This window comes from Pituophis catenifer, unplaced genomic scaffold (genome assembly GCF_029215685.1).
Source record: "Pituophis catenifer annectens isolate HBS135680 unplaced genomic scaffold, rPitCat1.0.hap2 SCAF_4, whole genome shotgun sequence".
Lineage (NCBI taxonomy): Eukaryota > Metazoa > Chordata > Lepidosauria > Squamata > Colubridae > Pituophis > Pituophis catenifer.
The window spans coordinates 101,933,588-101,950,795 of NW_027256884.1; the positions used below are offsets into that span (position 1 = coordinate 101,933,588).

The 17,208-nt window shown below is 34.5% G+C and overlaps 1 protein-coding gene across 1 annotated transcript in view; it reads right to left on the reverse strand.

Moving 5' to 3' along the window:
• Nucleotides 1-17,208, reverse strand: part of LSAMP (limbic system associated membrane protein) — a 532,646-nt gene that overhangs the window by 34,749 nt on the left and 480,689 nt on the right. Inside the window, exons 4-6 of the mRNA XM_070943830.1 lie at nt 16,980-17,114; nt 5,845-5,965; nt 4,830-4,978 (exon numbers count right to left, since the gene is read on the reverse strand). Of these exons, the coding sequence (XP_070799931.1) occupies nt 4,830-4,978; nt 5,845-5,965; nt 16,980-17,114 (405 nt within the window). The remainder of the gene's footprint in view (nt 1-4,829; nt 4,979-5,844; nt 5,966-16,979; nt 17,115-17,208) is intronic.

A 17,208-nucleotide genomic window follows, 5' to 3' on the forward strand; every position in this document is an offset into this window, starting at 1 on the left:
TCATATTTTCAAAATGCTGAGACAGTTGTAAGTCTGCTCAGTTTGCACAATTCAGACGGCCAGTTTCTTGGGACCTCTTTTTTTAATTTCTCTATTTCATTGTAAAAATAACTATATTTTCCCTACCTTACAGCAAACTTTAGTTAGTCATACTAAGGCATTGAGCCTATATGTATGTTAAGGTGATGTTGAATGAATGAGTGTACATAGATGGACAGGAATATATCCACTTATCCTGCTTTTTCTCTCACAATAGAATATAGTCTTGTTGCAGACATTATATTGAAAACATATAGGAATTCGGTTCTAGGACTGATCCCAGTCTGGATTTTATTTGTTCTTCAGATGGTTTTGAGAATAAAAATTTAAATGAAGGTAGAAACCTGAAATATACTTGATTTTTGTTAGGATTTACCCCTACTATTGTCTGCATAGGTATGATGGTTTAAATTATTTTAGAATTACATAAGAATGCTCTGCTACTCATGTGCACTTTTAGACCTTAATGACACCAAATAAATGCAAAATTGATAAATCAATTTTATCAGACAATAGGTATGATATCATAACACTTCTTTGTGATCAATATCTCCCAAGGAAACAGGAAGTTCTCTAGACAAAGTGTCCTCTTTGGGGCTGTATTTAGAAATTTGATGTGTTAATTTCAGAAAAGAAAAGAAAACCATTAAAAAAGAGAAGGACTCATTCTATTTCTTCAGTTTGTCCCTGGATGTGCTTTTGATGGGGCTTTTCCTTATTTCTTGCTTGCATATGAAAATCAGAACATTCTTATTTAATTCCAAAACAATTTAAGCCTATCTATTTTTTGCTTCTTTGTGAAGGATAGTACGGGTAGTCCTCGGCCTGCCACTACAATTGAGCCCAAAATTTAAATGCTAAGCAAGACAGTTATTAAGTGAGTTTTGTCTCGCTTTACAACCATATTTGTTAAGCAAATCACTGCTGTTGTTAAGTTAGTAACATGGTTGTTAAGTAAATTTGGCTTCCCAATTAACTTTGCTTGTTAGAAAGTCACAAAAGTTGATCATATGACCCCAGGATACTGCAACCATCACTGATATGATCCAGTTGCCAAGCATCAAAATTTTTGATCACGGGAATGCTGCAACAATCCTAAGTATGAAAAACAGTCATATCACTTTTTTCTATGCCTTTGTAACTTCAAATAATCACTAAAAGAATGATTGTAAGTCTAGGACTACTTGTACCAGGTACAGACTATCCAGCTTTCAATTAATGGGTCTTCAGACACATAAATACTGACTTTCTCTATTCTCTATGGGCAATATGAGAGATTTGTTTACATGTGAAGAATAGGTTTCACTTGGGGACAATGAGCTATTCTGGTATTCCCACATTGCTATACCTGTATTGTACATTATCTTGTATATAATATGCCAGTAGGAACCTACAGAGAGGTAGAACATATTTGATACATTATATCAGAGCAAAATATAGATAGCATGGGGAACTCTGAACTTGTTATCTTTGTAGGTTACAAACTTTGATTCATTATTATCAAATAGTGACACCAACCCAAGTTCTGATATTGACTGGCCTTCATAGCACTTTCTCAGATATCTAGACTGCTATATAGCCAAACCAGAGAAAGTATTCTTCAATTTCTTTTTCTCAATAAAAAATTAAACCAAACCCCTTTTATAACTATGAATTTAAAGCGTTGGCTGGAAGAGCATGATAGTAATTTCTAAACAGAGAACAGGCAAGAAAATAAAGCATAACACTTTCGTTCTTCCTGGTATGTATGTTACTAATAGAAGTCTGGCCAAATGCCTCTTCCAATCTGTTACTACTACTATTTATATTCAGGAGCCTGTTGAGGCAGTGAGAATCTGCCTGCTAGAAAGCCTTCTTGGTACTATTCATTGTAAAATGGAGCAATTAGAAGGCACAAAACAAAATATATAAACCCAATCAACAGGACTGGGCAGATTTTCAAAAAGTGTTTTATTTCAAGAAACTCATTGAAATGGGTAGGAGAAAAAACCCTTTCTTTGTTTCTCACTGTGCCTTGATAAGTGCAACTGTCTACTATATGCAGCAACTGCTATGAATGAAGTAAGTGCCTGACCCATTCCTGACACTTCGCCAAAGCAGAATGACATATAAGAGATGTCCTTGTAGGAGGAAAGCTATGTTAGCTTGTGGTAACCAAAAAACAGAAGGAGTATGAAAGTATCTTTGCAGACTAGCAAATCTAATTAAAGGGCATAAATCTTTCAGAACAAGATTTGTTTTTAAAAAGTACTACCAGATTCTTTGCTCTATAAAATGTGAAGTATCTGACTGAAGAAGAGAGTAAGTGATCCACAAATCTCTATTCATTCATATTATTTTTGAAAGACCACATAAAAAGGGAATTGTTAAACAATATATAGTCTTTTGCTTTCATTGATTTACAGTGCTGACTCAAGCCTACTTATCTGAGAATAAGTCCTACTGAATTAATCAGGTTGTCTTTTCAGAAGGCATAAGAAGAGTTTCGTTAGTCCTTTAGCGTTTACCAGGGCTAAGACAGGCACAATGAAAAAGAAAGATTGAAAGTAAATCAGCCTTTCCCCATAAATAGATCTTCCTGTTCTTTGTCCATTGCACATTTCCTACTGCAAAGAATGGCTAGGTTTTATTTAAAGAAAGACAATATCTTAGAACAAGGAAATTCCTTCTGCAAAACAGAAAATCCAGCAGGTCTCTCTTTTTCTTTACTTTCTACAAAAACAAATTCTTGCAAATTGATACATATTCTGTTTTCCTCTTTTACTGCTTCTTTTAAAATGAAATTAAAGAGGATATAAAGGAAGGAATAACTGTTGAGCATCCAGGCTAAAAAGGCTAGAACTTCATTGTTTATATCTGTAAATCTTTAGGTGTAGTTTTTCTTTTTGTTGCTTCAACATTGCTTCAATATGTACAGGATACACACAGTCAAAATAATGTCCCATATTTACAATGGCTGTTTATTTTATTGTTTTCCTTGCCTTTCATCTACTTCTTCCTGTGATACATTTGAGACAATTAAAGTCAAACAAAACTGCAGCAACTTTCAAGGATGATCTGAACAACAGTTGCTTTTGGTTTTGTTTCTTTGACCTCGTGAGTAATAATTGCAGCATTTGTGAATGTAAGGAAGCATGAGTGATTGGATCTCTGCTCTCATGCACTGTGCTTCCAAATCTGCTTTTTGAGGCACATTTACCAATGAACCTCATAAGACCAACATTGCCTTATAGTTGCATTTACCTAGCTATTTATAAAAGTATCAACGGTACTCATCTGTTCTTAGCCATATTATTGATTTATATTTTTCAAAAGCTATAAGTTCTGAAGTCAGAGATAAAAGGTGATGACTCATTCAAATTTGTGCTAACTAGATAAAGACCTTGAAAATTGCTGGAAAAACCCCAAAGAAGTATAATCCATTACAGATCTCCAAGATAAATCACAGAATGAAATAATGTATTTTAGTCTGACTTGAAGCTTAAATTAGTTGGTCTACCACAATGGTCAAGAAAGTGTTGGACCCCATTCAACAATGAATCATTGCTTCAAGTATTGTCTGTCATCAGAATTAGATCTTTTTGAACAATGTATTCTTGTGCACGAAGGCTAATAAGTTAAGGGGTATTTTTATTGAAGGGTAAATTTTCTACAAGTCTCTCTATCCTCCCAGCTGCTAACTATCCCTCAGCTGCCTAATGGTATAGTTGTTTTTCTTGATTATGTTTCCAAGAAAAGACTATTAAAAGACCTTGCTGAGTTAAGAAATAGCTTGATTTTTTATATTCTATTTTTATCAAAGATTAAGAAAAGATAAATTGGAATTCAGAAAATTCATTCATGCATATGTGCTTAAATAGATACATTTTGCACCTGTTTCTCGGCTTGATTATTTTCTTAACAAAAAAGTTAAGTTGAAAAATGTAAACCTATACCAAAAGGCAGCATTTGCTTTATTTTCACTTTTTTTTGTTCACACTGTTTCAAAATGCCTACAATTAAGGCTATAGAATTACCTTCATTTCTTTGGCAGTGCAAATAGAAATTTGTATTAATCATTTATACTTGGGAATGATGGAAAGTTAGTCTCAGAACCATGTCAAACATTATATATGTTTTATAAAAATATGTATCTAGCTGTGGTTAAGATTGACTTTCTTTCTCTCTCTCTCTGTCTCTCTCTCTCTCTCTTTTTTACAAATGGACTATATTCATCTTTTCTCACAGCTCATGAAAACAACCTTTAAACCCAAGCAACATTCCTTTATTAGATTTTGATCTATGAGTTCAACTTCTTTTGAGGTGTCTTGAAAGAGAACTTTTCTGTCCTTATTTCAACTTGCATGTTTTTCTCCATGTTGTCAAATTACTTTTCATCAATAATTAAAACAATAATTGTACTCTGTTAGCTGCTTTCTAATATCAATACTATATATCTTGATGATCGCTTTCAATCACACTAATTTTAGTTTAAGGCTGGGATGTAATTATGAATAATACCACTTAACAGTATTATTTCCAAATGGAACTGGATTTGTTGCATTGGAAACTAAATTAATTTATACTGAAAATCTAAGCAATACTACTTAGAAGTAAGCCCCTGACTTTAAAGAAGATCTTCCTATTTTATTTTATTTTTGGATATGAGAATGGAGTAGAATGCTGTTTTCACTTTCTCTTTTCTTTTGCTTAATTCATTTTAGGACCCAAGATTGTCCTATCTACAGAGCATCCTTTTCACTACAACAGTGAAATTCACTCAGATATTTTCTTTTCGCTTCCATACTTACTGTAAAGAAATAGGCTAGCATTTGTGATTCCCAGTTTGTTGGTAGCGACACAGGTATAGTTGCCATAATGTTCTTCAGTGACATTGGTCACTGTCAGGAAGGACTGGCTCCCTATGCTCCTGATCTCCAGACCATTGGCACTATTTATCCTGAGAATCAAGAAAAGTCAATGGTAAATACAGTAACACTGTGTATTCTTTGTATGTGGTAAGTATGAGAATTTTAAAGTTCAATGCAGACTGCAGACAGATATGGAATGAGAAGGGTACTTTGATACAGACAGGGGATTATATGAGAATGGAAGGGAGAAAACTATGAAAGTTACATAATTTGTTATCTACAAGTTTATTCTTGGTTTTAATTATCTTTTTCATTAATTCATAAATAATGTGGTAAGATTTGCATATGCTCTCAGAATGTATACTGAAAGCATATGCACCAAGACAAATTCCTTGTGTGTCCAATCACACTTGGCCAATAAAATTCTATTCTATTCTATTCTATTCTATTCTATTCTATTCTATTCTATTCTATTCTATTCTATTCTATTCTATTCTATTCTATTCTACATTGCTTTACCCCTCTTCTTTTCCAATCCTCCCCCATAATTGACTATTTTTCTAGCTGACTCGCTATGCTAGTCTTTTTCAGCAAACACACCAAAGAATCTTGTGGCATTTAAAAAATTAACCATTTTATTGTATCAATACTTCGACACAATTCAGATAGACCTTTGTCATCTAAATCTTGCAAAACTATGCTGCAAACCTTTATTTAGATGCTTAGCACTCCCTTCAAATATGTGTGGGGCTTGTTTTCAAAGCACAACTGATATTATACAGATACCATACCTGTGTTTGTTGCTAACTTGTGGTCATACGGCTAGTGGGTGGAATGTTGAAAGAAAAAAAGAAGATGAGTGATGGAATTTTTGGAAAGTGAGCATTGAGTATAAAGAGAACATTTTTAAGCTAGACATCAGAGACAACAGAAAGAAGATAAATAGCATAATTACCTAGTGTCATCTCTGTACCATTCAAAATCAGGCGTAGGCACAGCAGACGCTGCACACTTAAGTGAAACTGGCCGCCCTGTAGCAGATACATTGCTCTTGGATTCCGTGATAGTTGGCGGGTCTGCAGGAGAGAAAGACTGGCTCATGTCACTGCTATCAATGTGTGCCTAGTTGGAGCCATTCAAATTTGCATATCTTCAGGCTTCGTTATGATTTGTAAGCATCGGAATGTAATAAAATCGATTAATATGGGCAGGAAATAGTGAAGCCAGTAGGAAGAAGGCAGCAATTATGGAACATACATCATTCTCATCACTGAGAATGCCAGCAAACTTAGACAGGAAACAATCTACCAAAATTTGTGCCAGAAAAATAAATTTCAGGGTGGGAGCAATTTGCTCTAAAACTCTACTTTTATGTCCAGTCCTCAGACATACAATAAAATAATCCCTATTCTTCCATAAGCATTCCTGTAAATGCTTATGGAAGAATGGGGTTATATATGAACATTTATATGAATATAAATATATGAACATTTGTGTTAAATCAGAACCTGGAAGATTCAGATCAAATATCCCTGAGTCATGAATGACTTTAGATCAGTTATTTATCTATCATTGTAACTTATCCGTAAAGCTGTTCTGGTAAATATAAGAGAAAGGTTTTATATTTGATATGAATAAGAATATTGTTTAAATCTAGTAGTCTCTTCACTATCATCATTGAAAACTTTTTTGTTCCACTGGACCTAATGTAGGAAATAAATCACAAAATGAGCAAATATCTTTATACAGTTCTGAAAGCTAAACAGATTTCAGGAACACCTACATTCCTGAATTCTGCTAAGAAGCCAATTCCCTTACTTTCAGCTGCAATCTTTATATTAGCCATATTCTCAACACTTAAAAAAAGACATTCTGGATGCTTGATCAGATATAATAGATACTGATATATCTACAGAATTAAAGGACAACACATTCAAAAGCTGACATAATCACCATATTCCTTTTCCTGAGAGGTCACTGTAATATTTCAGTCTAAAAATAATATTTAGTGTGTAGAAAGGACAAGAAATAAAAAGTATGTTGTATTATGTGTTCCAGCTACAGCACCTTACATGTCAATCTTAGTTTGGAAATGAGGTACTAAATGGTTCCCATACTAGAAGCCTATGCACACATTTTGTGAATGAAATCCACAAAACCTTGTGGATGCATTGCATTTCATTAAAAAATATTGTGGGTTGTAATAATAGTAAAGAATATAAAGATGAAAAAGATGAGTGTATGGGAGAAAAAGCAAATCCCATAGTGATTTGTCTTATATAAAATGCTGCTTTTATAGTGGTAGCATATAGATTTGGGTTGTTAGTCATTTTATGCAATAAAGAATCTTTTATCATATTATCCCAGCATTTCTCTTTGTGAATGCCACTTCTAAAACCACCTACATTTGGATCCTTTTAACTAGAAATGTATGAACAGAGCTCTGTGATCATCTGCTGGTAAAATGTGTATGCTTATTCACTGAGCTATGGCCCTTTCTTACTCCAAACTTAAAGGACCAACTTCTCTAGTGGCTTCTACATAATTAGATCTCATAATTTGCCTCTTGCTACTATATGTTTTAAAATAAGAAAAAATAACAACTAGAATGAACAAATCAAGGATAAAGATATCAAACCCAAAATGTAAGAATAAAAGATTGTGCACAACTGATGAAACACACTATGCCTTCTGTGATTGCTCATATTTGAACTCAATGCAAATTGTCAATTTAAGCCTTCCTCTGCCTACATACTATGATCCCATTCTGACTTCAGGCATAGTTCCCATATTAATTTTGAATTTATACTTTCAACATTTCTGAAATTACATCATGACCTATACTGGTGAATAATAGGATGGACCTGGGTAGAATTGGCCAGAGTAATTTTAGGCAGTAAGAGAAAATTTCAATTAAATCAAAGGTAGCTCCTTGGGAAGAAGAACTAATTTCCAACATTTTTTTCACAGGTTATTAGGATACACAACATCATCATCCTCATAGAAAATCACTAAGTGCTAGATTTGCAATTTGAAGTGTTATGGTAGTGTTGCACATTTTTATTTCTAGCTACTGTTAAATAAAATGTGCAATGACAGCTCAAATAAACAAAGGCCTTTAGTGTGAGCTTAAATGTGTGTATTTGAGTCTATTTTTAATGCAGATTTCTTCTTTTCCAGTGTTGTATAAGTTTCAGTTAAATAATAAAGACAACATTTACAACTGGGATATTTTTGGCCTCATTATCATCCCTAAAACCTGAAAATAAGCAACCGTACTCTATAGAATTTATTGAAATCACACTAGTAGACAGTTGAATAAGGTTTATAAAACCTTGCTTTTGCTTTGTGAAGCAAAAGAGTGAGTATTCAGATATTAGATAAGACTTTGAAGACTTGCTGACTTTTATCCTTCTACTTTCAATATATCTTTTGAAATTGAGTAACTCTTGGATTTTAGAGCAACCTAGCCAGAAGTGGGATTCAAAAAGTTTAGCAACAGGTTCTCTGCCTGGTTGCTGGGTGGGTGTGACCATGGTGGGCGTGGCCTATTCGGCCTTCTGCACCACGGGGGTTTTACCCTCCCCAAGCTCCAGAGGCTTTCCTCGAGCTTCCAGGAGGGCAAAAATGGCTTTCCCCGGGCTCCGAACGCCCTCCAGAGGCCAGCCAGTCCTTGCAACCAGTTTAGCATCTGGCTTGCCTGAACCGGCCCAAACCGGCTGAATCCCACCCCTGAACCTAGCCCTAATCTGAATGCTCTTGCTTATGTTACTTCCATTGTCATTACTTCAACCTTCCTGTAATAAATGAGTTAGATTCCAGTTGTACGTCTTTAAATGCAACAAATATTTTTGTAATTGGGATGTTCATTACAGTAGGAATAATTCTTGTACTGAAGTTTCATATATATATGAAAGAAAGAAAGAAAAACAAATATTGTACCTTTACAGGGAGGATACATGAAATGAGGGTGTGGCTAACTGAGGAGGCCTTATAAGGCCGAAATAGATCTATCTTAGTCTCCCAATGGGCAGCAAAGGGTCTGCTGACTGCCAGAAGAAAAAAAGCCCAGAAACTAGTGAATTGTGATTTCACTGAACTAGGGCTGCATAATATCTTGGTTTACGTAGGTAGAACCTGGCTAAAGACACACACACACACACACACACACACACACACACACACACACACACACCTTTATTTACAATGCACAAAGGCCATGAACATTTATTAATTCCTTATTTGTTTTCATATATTCTTTTAAGGCATGATGTTTGATTAACAAGATGAGATCTATCAAGTGGGAAAATAATGAATTGCACTATCCTTCCTTCTTTATTATGATAATATTATGGACCCCTATTATTGTGATCTTAAAACAAAATCCTTGATGCTTTCATTTGTCCCATGGTAGAAGGCTAACTATGTTTCCATATAGGATAGATTCTTAAAAAACAGATTTATTGCCCAATTGGAGGTATTTAATACTGTAAGGAAAAAAAAAACATCAACTTCAAAACATCACAAATAAACAGTCATTAGGAGCACAGAAGAAAATTGAACACACATGCATATACATATGTGAGCTGTCAGAAGACAGCAATTTCAGCATTTCATATTAAATTACCGAGATACTTTCTGTACCTTGTCTTTCCTCTATAATAAATAGAAGTCATATGTTTGTTATGAAAAAAATCAACTAACATAATAAACAGTCCAGAAGAAGTTGGAGGAAGGCTACAATATTTTATACTGCAATTTCATTCAGGTTTACATACAGTAGATGCTTCACCCTTTAGTTGGTTTTATTCTATTTATTTCTTGTGGGAATATAAGTAATTTCTACTTGAAATCCAGTGCAAATGAAATCAAGGTAGAAAGGTAAACTTTTTATGACTGTTATGTTTAGGAGTTTGTTATGTGATTCAGAATACCTATAATAATAAAATAATAATCCTGTTTAAATATATACTGTTTCTTTCCTTTCCTTTTTCCTCACCATTTATTTATTAAAACATTTTAAATAACAACAAAGAGGTGAAAAGAAAAAAAAAGCAAGGAAAAAAGGATACAATAACAGTAAGCAGAGAGTTTACTGTAATAAAAAAATAAATGGCAATATCGTATTAATTAATTGATTGTATCGAACTGAGAACATTATATCCTTGAAAAGAAAAATCTTTACAAAACTCTGAAAAATATTAATATCACAACTATTTCTTTTTATTCTAAGAAGAAATTAACATATTAATATACAAAAGAAGGAAAAAAGAAAGCATTAGAAAGGTCCCCTTGTACCTGACTTATAGTTACAATCAACATGTTTATGAGTATTTAATATTGTTTCTGATTACAGTCCTTGTACTCTTGTAGGTTTTAATTTTTTAATAAATATGTTTAAAATGATAGCACTGGTAAAAAAAATGTGCAATTTCTCAGGCAGAAAATATCTATTATATGAATAATCACATATATAAATCCTACTGAATCGAAATAACGTTCAAAACGACAATCTGACTGAAAAGTAAATAAGACTAATGTTACTTTACTTCATAATATCTACAGTGTCCTTTCCTACTTCACATACTTTTCTTTCTCATGGGACAAACTCAAGTGACAATGATCATATAAAGCCCCATCCCTCTCCTGGAGATTAAGAGGGGGAAAAACGTTTGGTTCTTTAAGAGCAGAGGATATAATGAAGGAGAGAGCAACATTTTTGATGTCCCCAACAGACGTTAACAGTTTAAATCAAACAGGAAGCAGCTAAATCCAACAAATAAGAACTTTTCTTCAGAAAACTTCTGTTTCTGTAGAAATAGCTAAAATGTCTATCCAGGATTTTTATTTCAATTTTTAGTATTGTGCTAAGCCCTGTGTTCTTTATTTTTCTGCCCTAGTTAGGGAATTGGCCATAATTTTAGCCTTTCTTTATCCTTAAGGCTGTTTTCAAAAGCTGTAAGTTTTTCTTCAGAATCTCTTGTGATGTATAATAATGCAGTGAAATCTCGCCAGTATTTTGTCAGAGATTCTGCCAGAAAGACCACTGTTCGTAACAGAGCAGCCCTCCCTTGGGATTTATCTGAAATTTATCTTTTCCACATCTACTATTTTCATTTTGATATTTAATGTTTAAAGAAGGCTTTACGTGTTTATCTTTTTTTAATTAAGTTTTTGCTTATTTCCTCTGTGATTGGTTTGATCTCCCAAAGGCATGGAGAGAGAAGGCAGAATCCTTTGTTTATATTCCATATAGTCAGCAAGTAGCATTACAGATATAGTTTCTACATTTGTATTTTGATCTTTTAATTACTCAAAATGAACCCTATCTCTCTCACACCAGGATTGAGGGATGTCAATTAAAGATGCTTTCTGAAAGATAACTGATGGCAGCAAGAACTACAAGCTCCCACTCCAAAGTAAGAGAGGACTAGAAGATGCAGAGGTTTCTGGGAAAAGAGCTTTCGAGTCACCAGAGGTCCACAGAGGACCACCACAATCTTCTACAATCTACTTCGATGCATTTCAAATGTGCATCAATTTCTATAATCCTCATGAGTAAGCATTTTACATGTTAATTGCTGGCTCTGGTATTTGAAGTTCACTACATCACGAAGGCTCCAGGTTGGAGCAATCTGGAACAAACAACATCATGATTCCTAGTGAGAGTTGATCTTCTTATATTTAGTTCCTACAAACACATTGGCCTTGTTTGTTTTTCCAAAAACTATGAATTCTGCTAAGCCTAGTAGGACTATATTGGCCAGAGCATATCTTGAATTCTTTAGTTCTCAACACCTCCAGATCGTGTGATCATGTTTTGGGCACCTGGCAACCGGCACACATTATGGCTGTTTGCAGTGTTCCACAGCCACATGACTATGATTTATGACTTTTTGCCAGAAATTGACATTTATTTCTAATTTCTGGCAAAAAAAAAAAAAATATTGTGGACAATAGATATTCACTTAACAACCATGGTATTTGTTTAATAACCATGGTGTTTGTTTAATAATCATGGTGTTTTGCATAACCACCGCAAAAAAGCTTTTAGGCAAAAAATGCCTAAAATCTGACATGGTCATCTGATGACCCACTCAACAACCAGCATGACTTAACAGCTGTAATTCTAGGCTCAATTATTGCTGCACGTTGAAAACTACCTGTGCTTAGTTTTAGATATCAGACTTTCAGAAAGATTCAAACTGGAACAAATCCAAAGAATGTCATGCGAGTGATCAAGGAACTGTAAATTAAATCTTACAAAAAGATATCACGGAAACTTGGAAAAGGATTACATTGATTTGGTTTACGATAGTGCTCTTCAAGTATCTGAAAGGATTCAGACTAAAAGCCTTATATCTTTTGTCATCACAGAGTACTGGACACAGGATAATGGCATAAATGCAAATGTCAGTTGAATGCTATGAAAAACTTTCTAACAGTAAAACAATTTGACAATGGAATCAATTTCTTAGGATGACAGTGAGATGCCCTTTACCAGCTGCCTTCAAGCACAGGCTGGTGATAGATTTTCTGCTTGCAATGCTTTGATTTGTACTTCACTAAATGGAGGGTTGACTTTGGTGACTTAATACTTTTGAAGTCTCTGATTGTGTGACTTCAGCACAAATTACATATGATGAAGTTAAGAGTAAAAAGTAGCTTACAGAGCTACTGATACCATGCTTTTCTAATATATAATGTATAAAATTAAGAGATCTAACCCTAACTGAATCTAAGAAGCAGCTTGCATGAAAATAACTTCCGCAGATGCTAGTCTGCCTAATTATCTTTGATCACCACCTGCTGTCTCTTCCTCATTCAGCAGGGTCCCTGATCCTGTAGATTTTTTACAAGGTGCCTTTAGCTGCTGAAGAAAGCACTGAATGGGAAGGTCATCCTCTAGCGGCCCAATCCCCTGATTCAGGCGGATCTCTGGATGTAACACAAAGTGCTTAACAATTTACATCTGCTGTAGCCTTATAAAAATATATATATATTCTAATCAAACAGATGCATGCATGCATATGCACATTATAGTTGACTATGACTCAGCTGTGTCACTTTTACATCTAGACTCTGAGTAGTTAGTTAGAAAAAGAGCCTTAGGTTGTTGTATTGCCCACATAGCTCATCTAATAACTATAATTAATACGGTTTTTGATGCTTTAACCTCCACACTTAGTATTTGGCCAGTTCTGCATCAGCATCTAAGTTTTTACAACACTATCAACTGTTTTCACTTCTTCTATAGCTGAATGCAATTAACTTCAAGTTCAGAAACAAAACAAAGAACCTTCTGCAAGATATATGGTTGAGGACTGACAGTAGATGGTTTCCACTGGTGTGAACTTCCATCTCAGTCCCCTTGCCAGTTTTCCTTCCTCTCCACCAAAGTCAAGGAAGCATTGTGCAAATCGCACTAATCTTTTTGGCTAATCAGGAGTGGACTTGTTCAGTAACAGTTCATTTTTTGTTCTTATTGTGAAAACAAACATAAGGAGACAGGGCAGAAATGGGATGAGGTATATATTTCTTAGATATTGATATCTGCACTTTTTTCTTGGTTTTCTGTAGGTATGCAGATTGGATAAGAAACATTGAGCAACAGTATTCAGAAATTAAAAGATGACAGGAATTATTCTGAGCTAAATTGAATGTAAATAGTGTCTATGTAAAAGTATCTTTAGCTGGGAATGGGCTTTTACTAGAAATGATCTTGCTAAACTAGTGAATTTGCTACGTTAATTCTCTTTCAAAAATTGTAATTTGATCTTTTTTTTCCAAAATAGTTTTGTATTTTTAAAATAAGGAAATAATTGGGAAAGAAGCTGGAATAATATATTGGACATTAAGCAATTTCACAGGTTAGCCAGGAATTTAAATTAAGTGTGTAATTTAGGCTCGAGTCTTCTGTTCTTTTGTCATAATATGGGATCATCCTCATGGTCCTCTAACATGACATGAATATGACTCACTACCGTTTTTTTTCCCATGTCCTCAAAGTGTAGCTGAAGCAGGTTAGTTATCCTTATCTTGTTCCATGTTCAAAATAAGGTTTACTTTTTCTCCCCAAATATACATTCAGGCTACTTCACTAATGAAGTGTTTCCTGACATGGTCAGAAATTGGAATCTGTCTAGCTTCTCTTAGTTTAAGCTTAAGTTTAAACTATTACAGGGTCCCGTTTCTTTTGGTGACTGGGAATGGCCTTCCATGGCAGCTTTGGTTTGGGGCTGGTTTCTACAGAAGAATTATCCTATTTATTTCCTGACCAGAGCTTTTCATAGGACTTGTCATGTCTCTCACATATAAACATATGTTTAGCAATCATTTAAACAAGCTGTATTAACCTGTATTTAATTGATAGTTCAGCAAACAGGTTATTGGTACAGAGAAGGGGTATAAAGTGAATCAACTTTACTTACGTTCCTACTTCATGCAACAATTTTCTGAGCAACAATATTTGTCAACTGGGCACATGGATCTAAAACTCAGCAGTGAAATCCCTCAGGTTCTATCCAGTTCACTGAACTGGTAGTACTGACGGCGGGAGGCTCCACCCACCCACCGGGACATCATTACATCCTGTTTTTTTGTGCATGTGAAGAAGGTTCTGCGCATGCCCAGAAGAGGCAAGCTCCCGTTCCTGAACCAGTAGCAAAGGTAAGTGGATTTCACCACTGCTAATACTCTTTTAAATGGTGAAAAAAGTAAAGTTCTACATTTAGGGAAGAAAAAAAATGCACAGGTACAGTATACGTGGTACCTTTCTCAATAGTAGTAGCTGTGAGAGGGATCTTGGAGTCCTAGTGGACAATCATTTAAATATGAGCCAGCAGTATGCAGCAGCCAACACAGTTCTAGGCTGCATAAATAGAGGGATAGAATCAAGATCCCATGAAGTGTTAATACCACTTTATAATGCCTTGATAAGTCCACACTTGGAATATTGCATCCAGTTTTGGTCGCTTTGGTGTAAAAAAGATGTGGAGACTCTAGAAAGAGTGCAGAGAAGAGCAACAAAGATAATTAGGGCACCGGAGGCTAAACCATATAAAGAATGGTTGCTAGAACTGGGTATGTCTAGTTTGATATAAAGAAGGACTAGGTGTGACATGATAGCAGTGTTCCAATATCTCAGGGGCTGCCACAAAGAAGAGGGAGTCAAGCTATCTCCAAAGCACCTGAGGGTAGAACAAGAAGCAGTGCATGGAAACTAATCAAGTAGAGAAGCAAATTAGAACTAAGGAGAACTTTTCTGACAGTTAGAACAATTAATCAGTGGAACAACTTGCCTCCAGAAGTTGTAAATGCTCCAACACTGGAAGTTTTAAAGAAAAGATTGGATAACCATTTGTCTGAAACGGTACAGGGTTTCCTACCTAAACAGGAGATTGGACTAGAAGACCTTTAAGATTCGTTCCAACTTTTTTATTCTATTCTATTCTAAATAGCGCTAGAACTGTGTTTAGAAACATTCTGACAAGTTACAGCACTGAGCACCAATGCCAGCAACTTATTATACAGGCAGTTTAATAGGTAGCCAAACTTGCATTGTAAAAACCTTGCTATATTCTGTCCCAGCCCTTGATAGATAAAAGTTGAAAAAAAAATCCACCAATAATTCTTTGTGAGAAGAGAAACAAAAGCAAGACAATCCACCAATCCTATTAATCTCTTTTCTTAACTTCACTTGTAATTGATATGTATGGCCTTACTGTTGTTTCAGAATAGAGACTGGCAGTGGATGGAATAAATTTTTGTCCACATTTCTTTTTTGCTGGTATGAGTTCTATGTTTAACATTTTAACAGAACATTCTGAAAAAGCCCCATTTTGCATTACTTGGGCAAATCAAATTTATATAGCTGTCTTTCTCTCAGATCTGACAAAGTGTAACCAACCATTGCAAGAAAAAGAATGTTTGCTGTTGTGATTGTTTTAAATTAGCTAACTAAACTAGCCAATTACCACATAAAAGGTGGTATAAGGTCATATGTCTCTCTGAGTTCTTAAATCCATAGAGTTTATATTTAAATAATTCTCCAAGGCCCAAAATAGTAATTTCTTTTTATGAAAATACAAATATATTATAAATTACAAGAGGCAAAAATGAGACTGAAAGATTCTAAATGCACAGACAATCCACAGACACAAATTTCTAAATTAGGGATTTAAAGTAATTTCTGAACAGATTTATCTAAGCCACGTTCAAACAAAGAAAAAGCTGTCTATTTTGGATAGCTAAAGAGGTTACGAGTTCCATATTTATACGCTGCTCAAAAAAATAAAGGGAACACAAGCAGAAGACATCGAGATCTGAATGAATGAAATAGCCTTATTAAATACTTTGTTCGTTACATTCAGTAGTTTTGTGTTCCCTTTAGTTGTTTGAGCAGTGTATAAACTACTGTATGTAAAGAACAAATTTCATAAGGCTATTTCATTCATTCAGATCTCGGATGTCTTCTGCTTGTGTTCCCTTTATTTTTTTGAGCAGTATATTTTCCTAATCTAGCATTTACTAGATAATTTATACCTTATTTCTGATAGACATTTATAAGCAGATTCCTTGAGAAACATTATCTTTTCTTTAAAGATTTTTTTTTTAAACTCCTAACTTAAATATCATCAAGGTACATATTTTGGGGTAGGTTTAACATGTACAGTGATATTCCCAGTTTGGGCTTTTCTTTAATAACTTTTTGCTCATTTTGAAAAGTTTTGCTTAAAAGTTAGCACAGAATGTATGACCATGAGTGCTCTTTATTTTATGGTTTTTACTTGCTCTGTGTTTAATTCATATGGTGTTCATCGAGTTACAGGAGGGAATTTCACATTGCTTTCACTTAGATTCGCTTGAGGGTCTTTTTTTCAGATTTTTTTTTTTTGCTTCATTGGCTAAAAACTTTTTTTAAAAAGAGATTTTCCATATTTGGATCACTAATACTCCCAATTGGACTTTGCAGGTGTTGTTTCCTCTGTCATAAGAGGTTTTCATTGATTGTCATCACTATAATACACAAAGTTCAACTTTCCTTTTTTAAAAAATTATATCTGATTTGGTGGAAATAAAAATACTCACAATTCACAGTGACTCGGACTTGCTTCACATCTGCTGTGGAAACCTCATTTGCAGCTTTGCACTCATATTTGCCTGACTGCTCTCGTGTTATTCCCAGGATCTCCAGGAACTCTTCTTCACCTTCAAATTCTCTGCCTGTGAAAAGAGAAAAAAAGCTGAACTTAATAGTCTTCAGTGTAGAAAAAGAACTATAAAAGGAGATCAGTGAAAGCCAATCCAAAATACAGAA